Raw genomic sequence first — 11,516 nt, forward strand, 5'->3', positions numbered from 1 at the left:
CTTATTTATGACACATGTGTGATGTGTGTGTGGGTGATGTGTGATTCCATTGCACTCTTCTTTCTATCTCTAAAAATCATAGCTATAACATGGTGAGCTTAAGGACATGTACATATTAGGTTAGGGGATGGGCCTATGGCCAAAAGTTGGGCATGGATAAGAACTAATAATGGTGTGAAATGGACCCAAGGTATAAAAGATAATATGGACTAAGGCTATAGGTATTATTCTTGGCTAATGGTGTGAAATGGACCCAAGGTATAAAAGATGATATGGGCTAATATTGTAGGTATTATTCTTGGCCAATAATCATTGAACCTTGGAGCTTCTAGCTTGACAAGGCTATGTCAGTACTCCCTTTATGAGCACATGTGGTATTCCATTGTGAGTGCAACCTCGGTACTCCCTTTATGAGTTCAACCTTGCTACTCCGATTGAGTGCATCCATTCCCTTTCTTTCATTGGTATCTTTCATTAGTATTGGAGCTTTGTGTTGATCCATTTTATTCTATGAAAAATATGGCCAATTTTCATATGTGAAAGAAATTCCAACCAAATCCTAATCTTTCCTAGATGCTAAAATTTAGCCTTAATCTACTTCTTATCATGCTTAGGCATGTGGACATTGTATCCATTACATTTGGACACAAAATGGGCATATATGAAGGAGTTTTGACCATTTTTAAGCAATTTTGGGCACCCGGAGGACACCCGGCCATGGTTTGGGCCAAAGTTTATGAGCTGTGGACAAAGTTTTGTGGTGTGAACCTATAAGAAGCTTCCCTCTTCATGAAGCAAAAATGGTTCATGAAGCAAAAATGGAGAGCTTGAGGCCAAGATTAGCCACACCATTGAAGCTTGGCAAGGCTTGGTATTGAGATTGGCTTGCTATTGATGGCTATTGGAGGATCAAATGATAGGCGTGGATCTTCTTTTGCAAGCACAGGGGTTTCGAAACTCCTTTTAGTGCTTTTTTGATGCCCTAATCACCTTGGGTTAGCATCTCTACACTCTCGTGTCTATTTTACGTATGTTTTCTACTTTCTTGATTTGTTACATAAGATAGAGTGATTATTGTGATTTGAGACTCTCTCTCATAATCTTGGTTAAGCATTGATAATATTGCTTAATCTTGTCCTATTCCATGCCTATTACAATACTCTTCATCAATATGGCTTCATTTGCGTTAGCTTTGCTTGCTATGATGAGACTTTAGGGCTTCTTGCTAATTTTCTCATAATCTTGTCTTTTTCATGCTTAATTTCGAGGATCTTGACCTAACCATGAATCTTTATCTCTTGCACAATCTTGGAGTGATTGAAGGGTCCTTTCTTGATTAAATGCATAAATCTTCATTACATGCATTTTGATGCATATGGAGGCTTTTGGATGCTTTTATGAGATCCCTATGCTAATGTGGATTCAATTTTGGTGGTTTAACTGCCTATTGGTGGCATGGAAGCTTGAAATTGTGCAAAAACATGATAAATTATATAATATGGCATGAGTCATGCCCATTGGTAACCATACTCTTGCGACTCATTTTGATACCCTTACAAGTAGAATCTAGAGATGTGAGGAGAGGTACTCTCATTGGTGGCATGGAAGCTTGAAATTGGGCAAAAATATAATAAATTATGTAATATGGCATGAGTCATTCCCATTGGTAAGCATTATCACCATACTATTGGCGATTCGTTTCGATTCCTTACAAGTAGAATCTAGAGATGTGGTGAGAGGTACTCTTGGGGGCTAGAGATGGAAGAGGAGCTAAGAGGGAGAGTTTTCTTGAATCCTACTACAACTAAGTGTCTTGGAAAAGGTGGTAGTAGGAGGAGTAGGTAAGCGGAGGAGTGGTGGAAGATTTGAATCGTGGCCGTCCCCAATAACCATGGTAGATATATGCTATGCCAAGGCAATTCAAAGATGGAGATTTGGTGTCCTTGAGGATTCCAAAAAGTAGATATGGACCTCTCAAAGGCGTTCGCACAAACATAGAGCTTGCTCTACCTGATATTATGGACCTTACAAGGTGTTGAGCAACTTCCATCTACTAGCAAGATACGTGATGAATATCATGTCACTTAAAGGCTCGTGTAGATCCAGATGTGCAAGTGCAGGATGAGGTATCTCCTATAGATGAGGAAGACATAATGTATGTGCCAAAGAGCATCATGAGCAAAAGAAAAGAGTGCTTCGCAATCATTCCATGTGGAATACTTGGTCAACTACATGGAATACTTGGTCAACTGGAAAGGTTTACCTTATGAGGAAGCTTCATGGCAACCCATTTCCATGTTGGAAGGGTTTGAGGGTCTTGTAAATGCTCATAATATAAGAAAGATAAGCACAAGGTGGCTTCTATGCTTGCGGGAATTTCTTGGGACCACAATTCTGATAGCCCCATGAAGGATTAATTTGAGCTTATGAGTACATGGACTCTCATAGGAGTTATGTGAAGCAATTGGTGTACTGTTTAGAGAGTATTATGTGCAGTTATAGCTCTCATGGGTGGTGTTATGCTCTCAAGAACACGGAGGACAGCTTGCTCTTGGGTCTATATGGCCTACATGATGTGGCATCGATTCATATTAGGTTACAGGATAGGCCTATTGCCAAAAGTTGGGCATGTGGTATGAAATAGGCCCAAGGTATAAAAGATAATATGGACTAAGGTTGTAGGTATTATTCTTGGATGTTGAACCTTGGAGCTCCCTAGCTCATGGCTATGGTGGTACTCCCTTTATGAGTGCATGTGGTACTCCATAATGAGTGCCGCCGTGGTACTCCAGTTAAGTGCACCCATTCCCTTTCTTTCACTAGCACATATGCACAAGTTTTCTAAGAGCTTCAACCAAATCCAAACTCAAAGAGAGGCCTTCAAATGTAGGTAACACACATGCATATGCACCCCCAGCATATACACAGCAATCCTGAAATGAAAAAGCATGCAAGCATGTAGAGTGCTGTATAATTCAGCTTCCATGAGGCACATACATAGCATACATGCACACATACATACATAAGCATGCTTATATCCACTAATGAAAGAGATTATAGCACAAACAGAACACACATGATTATGTCTGACTGGAAATGTAAGATGAATACAACACTCTCTGAATAACAATTGGAAGAAATAGAGATGATTTTGGAATGGTCTTAGGTAGTGAGAATTGGGGGGAGTGCAGATTTGGCACCGAGGATGGGGGCCTTGGTGTCAGGGAAGTACTTACGACCCGGGAGCTCTGTAACTGAACCATCATTGGAGATGGCAACAGGGAAGGTGAGGAGGTGTCCAGGAAGATCAACAGGCTCATCAGCAACAAACTGGTCCCAAAGCCCATCAGCAATGGAGTTCACCTGGCGAATGCAATCCAAGCTCCAAGGCTGCAAAAAGGTGTTGTCCAAGCGGCCTAGATGCTCATACCATAATGACATTCGGAAGCCGTGGACATCCCCCTTTGGCGACGGTGTTTCAGTCACAGTCGTGTGGGCCGGCTGATAAGCTCCCATTGCAATCTCAGAATCTCTGCCTCCATCCATCGACCGCTGATTGATGTTTGCCGATCCTATGATTATATACTCATCATCCACTGCAATAACCAAACAAGCAGTCAACACAAGAGGTTCAGTAGTCTGGCAAGAATTTGCAGCTCAAAGAAATGAAGATACTCCAGACCACGAATGATTAAAAACCCTTTACCATACATTAAAGCTTTTAAGACAGCCTATCATGTCAAGAGTAGCCCCCCACTTCACAAGAGGTCACATTTAGAAAGCTCTAAGAAACAATAGCATTGCTCACCTATCATCATCTTTGCATGTACGTAAATCATGAACCGCCTGTTATCCTGGGCCAGCTTGTAATCAGAGTCCTTCTCAGGACTGTCGGGAGGGACATACTCATCCCCAAGCCTCTTCTCACGATTTCCAAGGCAGAAAAAGGTGAGATAGTCTCGTGGGCTTTCATCATAAAGCCCCTTGGCCTGTAATGCTTGGGTGATAATTTTGTACATCATTTCCATGGTCCTGTGCATCCAATCCAATATGGCCTGCACAGACCCACTCTCTGGCACACCTTCAGGCCACATAGGCACTACAACATACACATTAAACCGCTCCCCAGCTTCAATTTTGCTTGCTATCTTCAAAGCAAGCTCAACGGGGATAAGATGAGAACAACCCGAATCGTGCTCTGACTCCCAGCTTGAACAACTTCCAAGAAAGTACTGGTTCTCGATGTAGATGAAGTTCTTAGCCCTTCTGATAGCATGTATATAAGCATCCTGTATGCTCCGATCAATGACACTTTCCTTTCCACTCACCAGCCCTGCCTTGGCAGCATCATCTGGGTTGTCAGGGAAACCAAATGCAGCCCCTCCATCTATAGATCGGAAAACCTGAACACTCCAGCTGCTGGGGTCATCAGCAAACATCACTGGTGAAGGAGGGTCGATGGCTGAAATCTCCTGCAAGGTCAACAGCTTGCCCTCCCGTCCTTGTTTCTGCCAACGCTGTTCAAAGTTATGTAACACATCCCACGCAGCCTGACCCTCAAGCTTGGAGTGTATGTCATGCCAAGGCTCTCGGGGACCACCGAGCTTCAAACTGGCACCAGGAAAGTTGGGCTGGTGAAAGTCAGCCTTGTGCACAGTATCTAGAGTTCGGAAAAGAGAATGGAACTGAGTATCATAACGACCGTCACAAAGATCAATACCACCTACAAAGCTCACGATCCTCCTTTGCTCTTCATTAGAAGAACTGGGCAGGGGGGCATCTACAACAACAATCTTCTGATGATGTGTGAACATAGTGCCGATCTGTATCTCCTGCACCATGCTCAATCCATTGTCAGGATTCCTTGGACAGAGCACACAGTTCACCTCACTCCCTTTGAAAAAATCTTCTGTATCCTCATCATGCGTCGCCATCAGCCCATCCTTCTTCAAAACCCCCACAGAGGTCCTGTCATCCCACACCAGCATATTCACCCTCACCCCCTCTGCTGCCTTCTTTTTCAACAGTTCCCCGAGTGTCAATCCCTCTGAGCCCTCTATTGGCCTCTCCCTGTCACGAACCAGCTCTATTTGTGTGTACACAGACCAGCCTGTAATGTAGATCAGATGCTTTGCACCATTTATTGCCTTGTAAATGTCTTCCCAACACCTGTGTGGCTCATATGATTGGCCATTACTCAGATAGATTTTGGGGCAGAAATTGTTGGGCACATGAGCATCTTGATATAAAGTCACCTTGCATCCTTTCCATTGCCGGAAAAACGTGTAGGGAACACCTGGATATCTTCCATCTATCACACCTTTGCCAACAAATGGATCCGTTGAGATGTCAAAGTACTGCATTCGGAGATGAACTTTCGCGCCCCCTTTGAGTGCCTCTCCATCCTCATGGAAGAGGTCATACCATTGATCAATCTCCTCCCCAGATAGGATTTCAGTAACAGGAATCTTGGCCTTTCCCAATATTGTTGCACCCACTGGATTATCATCCTTGACAATCACCACCACGTTCGCAACATTGTAAGCACAGTAAATATGAAATGACTCATTCCACACTGGGTTGATGGGTTCGCCTGCTATGATTCGAGTTCGGCCCACTCGAGCACTTTCCATTTCAATCGACACATAAAGTTTGCCTGAACCTTTCCCCAGCTTGATAACGTCCTCCACACCTTCAATCAGCTGAGATCAAATCCACCCAAAAAACAGTATTAAAACCATTTTGCACAATAGAAATAGGTGGAGGCAAATAGGCCTTTTGGTGAATCTGTAACCTCAAATCTAGTCACCAAAAACATATTTATATGCTCCAATTGATGCAAGGGACACATTGGCAGATCTACACATCCCAATTTTTTAAAGTCTATTCATCCTTACACAACTTGTAAGCACTTTCAGTCAAACAGAAGAATTGCCAACTCTACCATTAGCCAGTTAAAAAGATTTTTCACTTCTACTTTACCAATTCATGCCAGAGGCTAGCCGGTAGACATCAATGCCAATAGTACTTTCTGTACAACCAACGAGCCTTGTCACTAAAATGGATCCGAAAATTTCAGACACCATAGAACAAGTGAATGACAGGTAACATGGGGTTTCTGCAGGTATACTGGAAGCTTCACTGACATATTTTAAAAAGTGAAAAATGACTTCCTCATGTAAGAAAACCAATCAGGCTTCTGAATAGTAAGAATTCCTAAAACCATTGCAGCAGCATGGAAGCAATTTTGCTTGCCTTTGTCAAACTGTTCTAAAAGCTCACATTGGACTTGAAAAGGCCCAGCTGAAGGGGTACCATTTAGCAGATCGGAAGTTATCAAAGAGGCAAAAATAACAGCCAGCCAAAAAGGTGTAAGTGCAATCCCGCATCAACAACCAAGATCCAGTAAAGATGAAATACTGTTCTCAGTAGCCTAAGCACGTAAAAATGACAATGCCACACAACCCTTTATTATTGTAAATAATATTGATTCATCCTCCTAAAAGCTCTCCCAAAAATGTTCACCTATCACTTTTCCCAACACTAGCTACTTACGAGACTTGCAATGTAGAGATTAGGGACAATAAGACGTCCACACATCCTGAAATCCCAGGTAACTGCTCTTTTAGCTGACTGTAACACCCCATGATCTCAGGGATGTATCTTAGCTCTGCATGTTGGAATCGAAGCAGATAGAGTGCAGTTTTCTGAGACAATGATATAAAACTAAAAGGAGGTTATGCTTCACATCATACAAACCCTGAAATGCAGTGAGAAAATTCATCCATGAACATGAGAGAGCACGGCAGGGCATGGTATGAAGATGACTCTACATCCGGGAACCTTGGATCTTGCAAGCCTCACACCGGAAACTGTAGCAAGTTAGAGCAACGATGCATCCAAAGACAAATCTAACCCCAGATCCATGGCCAATATGTCCGGATCTACACTCATGCCAAAGGTATCCAATAAAAGTGGTGATAAACCCCAGCTAAATTCCACATCTGGCCCTGCATCTTACCAAAACACTCACATGAACTTTCCGTTTGCACACTGCAAAACTGGCCATAATTCAAGTATCTGTGAGTGGCATTCCCCCTAGCTACATGCCACTTCTGCTTTCTACCATGGCAAAAGCAGGATAGAAATCACGTTGAACCCGGAATCAACCCTCCTTATTTTCCAATTTGTACACCTCCTTCTGCCAAAACCCTAACCCCGGTAAACGCAAAAAAAAAAAAAACAGAAAATTATGCAGAGATTAAGGCGGGTACAGACCTTGCGGAAGAACTTGGGGGCGCCACCAGTGTGGCGGTGTTCATCGCTGAGGTTGGAGGCCTGCATGACAGTGATGTGGAAGGTCCCATGGAGAAGGTGGAGAGCCATGGCTGGGTTCAGGGAAAGGCTAGGGTTAGGATTTACGAAACAGGAGCAGGGGCAAAGGCGAGCAAAATGAAGCGACGAAATATGCCACCACCTTCGTCTTCCCTCCTTGTTGTTGGTGCTATGCAAACACGCGTAGCTGGCTTGCCACGTCGTCACAACGCCTCTTCACGACCTGGGCCCACTGCGCACGTTTCGCACCGATTCTGTTGCCACGCGGACCATTAAAGGGCATCCACGTCAGATTTTGCATATCCATTTTCATGATACGCTCCGTGTGTCGGTGGACGGGCCCCACTCTCGCGTGTCATCGGGAGGCGTTTTTTTAATCCTTTCACCTGCCTTCCTAGAGATTAAGGGTCTGTTTCCACGCTGCCATCGTTTTGCATTTGTGTTTGGATAATGTTTGCATGAACCACACAAATATACAAGCATGCTAGCACAATGAACGAGACAATTATACAACAGTGAACACATCGATCGCTCATTCCTCAGAGAACATGAAAGTTGAAAAAAAAATACAACGAATGGGAAAGAAAAAGATGGATGCGAAAGACTCCTCATTGACGACATATCAACCCCGCCCATCTATATCTATATCTATATATATACTCTTATTAAACACAAGAAAAAGATGGATGCGAAAGAATCCTCATTGACGACATATCAACCCCGCCCATCTATATCTATATCTATATATATACTCTTATTAAACACAAGCTATTCCCCTTCCACGTGGCCAAAGGAGAGGAGGGACACGACCAATGGAGAAAGGGGAGAGTTTCAAGATGTCCCGTTCTCAAATTTGAATTTTCTAATCTCATCTTATCTCAATTTGGCAAAAAGAGAGCTATCCCTTCTTATCTAATGATTTCCTTGAGAAAAAAAATAGGGGGCTTGTTAAAACCCCAAGATCTCTCTAGATAATTATTATGCATAAACATGCATAAATCAGACATAAACTTATCCACCCGACCACCCCCGAGCCCAAGGGATGCACACATGAATTATAATGAAGTACATCATAGCTTTACCTTGATGTCCTATACCATCAAGAGGTATAACTCCAATCCAATAGCATGTAGCTATAGTGTGAAATGGTAGGTGAGTAGATATAATCCTCTATACAAGAGAACATCATATCATAACCTAAGCCTCAAGATAACGTCAAGAGACCATGGCCTAAGCCCCCACTTGAGTGTGCCCCATGCCCCTGTTATATAGGAGGGCCCTCAAGTGACTCTTGACTCTCCATCTCCCATGTGTAACCCTTGGATGCCTGACCCTAACCTTAACCCTTAAGGTTAGTCCTAACCCATGCTCCACTAGAGCTTGTTCCCATGCTCCCATGCTCACAAGCCTAATGTGGGTTAGCCTCCTAGTATATGCACACATAATGTGTATATAACATACTTCCCCTCTCTCAAAACATTGCACTCTTGCAATGAAAAGAAGGAGAACTACGCTGAACAATCTCAACCGACTCCCAAGTCGAATCCTCTATTTCCCTATCTTTCCACCTAATTTTAACCTCAGGGATTAGTAAACTACAAAGTTTCCTTTCCCTGAATTCAAGTACCTTATCAAGTTCATGTGGAACATAGGATAATTCTTCGACTTCAATGAGTTCTTGAGGAGTAACTATATTATCCTCACCTCCCAATTTCCCTTTCAGTCTATTGATATGAAAGACTGGATGAACTCTGACATGTGGAGGTAGTTTAAGTTCATATGCAACCGTGTGCCAATCCAATCTATAAATCGAAATGGACCACAATATCTAGGAGATAAATTCGAGCATTTTCCTTTTTGACAAAGTCTGAAAATCTTTAGGAACTTTTAAATAAACTAACGCTCCTGGTTCAAAAGACTAAGTTGAGCATCCTCTATCAGCATACAACCGTGCCCTATCCTGAGCACTCCTGATAGAATCCCGAGCTTCGGTCGGCATTTCTTGCATATCACGCAAGAAATCCCTCGATGCATCAAGCTTGATGTCCTTAAGACCAACATCAATAGGTGCCCTAGGTTGATACCCATGCATAAATCAGGCATAAACTCATCCACTCGAGCCCAAGGGACGCACACATGAATTATAATGAAGTACATCATACCTTTACCTTGATGTCCCATACCATCAAGAGGTATAACTCCAATCCAACAGCATCATATAGCTATAGTGTGAAATGGTAGGTGAGTAGATATAATCCTCTATACAAGAGAACATCATATCATAACCTAGCCTCAAGATAGCATCAAGAGACCATGGCCTAAGCCCCCACTTGAGTGTGCCCCATGCCCCTATTATATAGGAGGGCCCTCAAGTGACTCTTGACTCTCCATCTCTATAGGCAAATTCCATCATTGGAATATATTTTTCCCAATTTGATGCTTTTCCAGAGACATATGCATGAAGCATATCCTCTACAATCTGATTCATACGCTCTATTTGCCCATCAAACTGCGGATGATCAGAGCAATTCATACTCAAAGTAGTTTTCTCGTTGTAAACCATTCGGCATAAAGTAGGAAAACATGGCATTATAACAACAGGAACCAGGTATCCATCGACGCCCTTCAACAAGTGAAAATGCCAACGAGATTACACTCATCAATACATGGAGGCTATAGATAAAAGAAGTTTATCTAGAGAATGCCCACACAACAACTTTAAATGAATTCAAAAAATGAGTTTGTCTTTGAATATTGAGGTCAACATGCTAAGTGATGTAAGCAAAGCAACAATCTTGAGCCCAAATTATCCCATAAGATAATATATGTGAGGGATTGCTAGCGTCCCATACCACCATGATACCACCCATACATACCTTAACAATTTGAAACTCCCTAGTATGCCGTCTAAGAAATATAAATAAAATCCTGTATAAAAGGAATAAGATGGCCTTATCCCCCCAGACTTTCACATACTAAAACGTGTATCTATATACCTGAGACCACATCAAGGAATAACTCTTTTCGAGTATATCATTAGAAAAGAAATTGAATTATTGACGCCTTTCTAATGATAACTACCCAATAAACACAATAAAGTTGGGTAGAAAAATACCTCACCTAAATATATAAGCAACTAGGTATCCAAGTTGGAATATGTACAAAAGTACAAGAAACATAGTCCAAAATCATGTGTAAAAAACGAAAGCAAATGCTACCTTTAAAGCACATGATATTATTCAAAAGATCCTTATAAAACCATGGATAAAAGCATAGAAGCTCCTCAAATCCATGAAAACCTTAGTTGATCATAAAAATTAATGCATGCTATTTAATGGTCATTAATCATACCAAAAGAAGCATTAAAATTGGTGGCCAACTCATCAATCCGGAGTATATGAACGTAGTGTCGTTCAAACAAAACTCCAAAGTAAGCAAGTGAAACACGTGTGTAGCACTTAATAAAAAACCCCTAGACACAAGTGATCTAGGCAGAACCTGATGAGTACAAATAAAACTTGAAAAACATCCAATCAAATCCACCAAAACAAACAAATCAACTAACCCATGATAGAATTTGTCTTAGGCTTAGGAAATTAAGCATAGACCACACTTAAATAAGTGCAAAATAAATTATCATGGAAAAGTGTCAAAGGTGAAACACACTTTGAACGCAGATTATAGCCATCAAAAGTATGGAACATGTCCAAAAAGAATGGTAAAAAATCATGAAAATATCATTTAGAATTAATCCAAACATAAATATCTACTAATACGAGGTATAATCGTATTAATAATATACAAATAACCCGCATCTATCTAATGTCAGCACGAGAAAACGTACTTCAATATTAAATAACCCTCGAAAATATTAAATTCTCGAGAAAAAAAATTATCATAAATTTTTTCCAATTTTTCCTAATTTTATAGGGCCTCAAAATACGATAATTTTAAACTCCACCAAACCTATGTTATGGAATTCCAAACCTATATTTTTCTAGAATTTTTTTAGCAATTAGATTTGCCAAAATACCATTGATATTTTAAAAATATGAATTTCTAGGATTTTTAAAAATAATTTCTAGAATATTCCTAATTTTTCTTGAGAATCCCATCGTTCACATGAAATTTTTAATTCCGCCAATTCTCAAATCCAATGAAAGTTTATAATTTTAATGGAT

General features: G+C 41.3%; 1 protein-coding gene across 4 annotated transcripts; it reads right to left on the minus strand.

The window, feature by feature from the left end:
* Positions 1 to 3,054: 3,054 nt before the first annotated feature.
* Positions 3,055 to 7,496, minus strand: LOC147613025 (phospholipase D alpha 1-like). 4 transcript variants are annotated; one of them, XM_086782320.1, is made up of 3 exons: positions 7,279 to 7,496; positions 3,809 to 5,702; positions 3,055 to 3,596 (listed from the first exon to the last, which is right to left on the minus strand). In XM_086782320.1, exons 1-3 carry the CDS (start codon positions 7,384 to 7,386, stop codon positions 3,163 to 3,165), a joined length of 2,436 nt encoding a protein of 811 aa, XP_086638446.1. In that variant the 5' UTR covers positions 7,387 to 7,496; the 3' UTR covers positions 3,055 to 3,162. The 4 variants fall into 4 exon arrangements, with proteins under 4 accessions (XP_086638446.1, XP_086638449.1, XP_086638448.1 ...); XM_086782323.1 differs by lacking the exon at positions 7,279 to 7,496 and adding an exon at positions 5,983 to 7,201; XM_086782322.1 differs by lacking the exon at positions 7,279 to 7,496 and adding an exon at positions 7,034 to 7,188.
* Positions 7,497 to 11,516: the final 4,020 nt, after the last annotated feature.

Source organism: Cibotium barometz, chromosome 44, assembly GCF_041138505.1.
Source record: "Cibotium barometz isolate CiBa-2024 chromosome 44, ASM4113850v1, whole genome shotgun sequence".
In the NCBI taxonomy this organism is placed as follows: domain Eukaryota; kingdom Viridiplantae; phylum Streptophyta; class Polypodiopsida; order Cyatheales; family Cibotiaceae; genus Cibotium; species Cibotium barometz.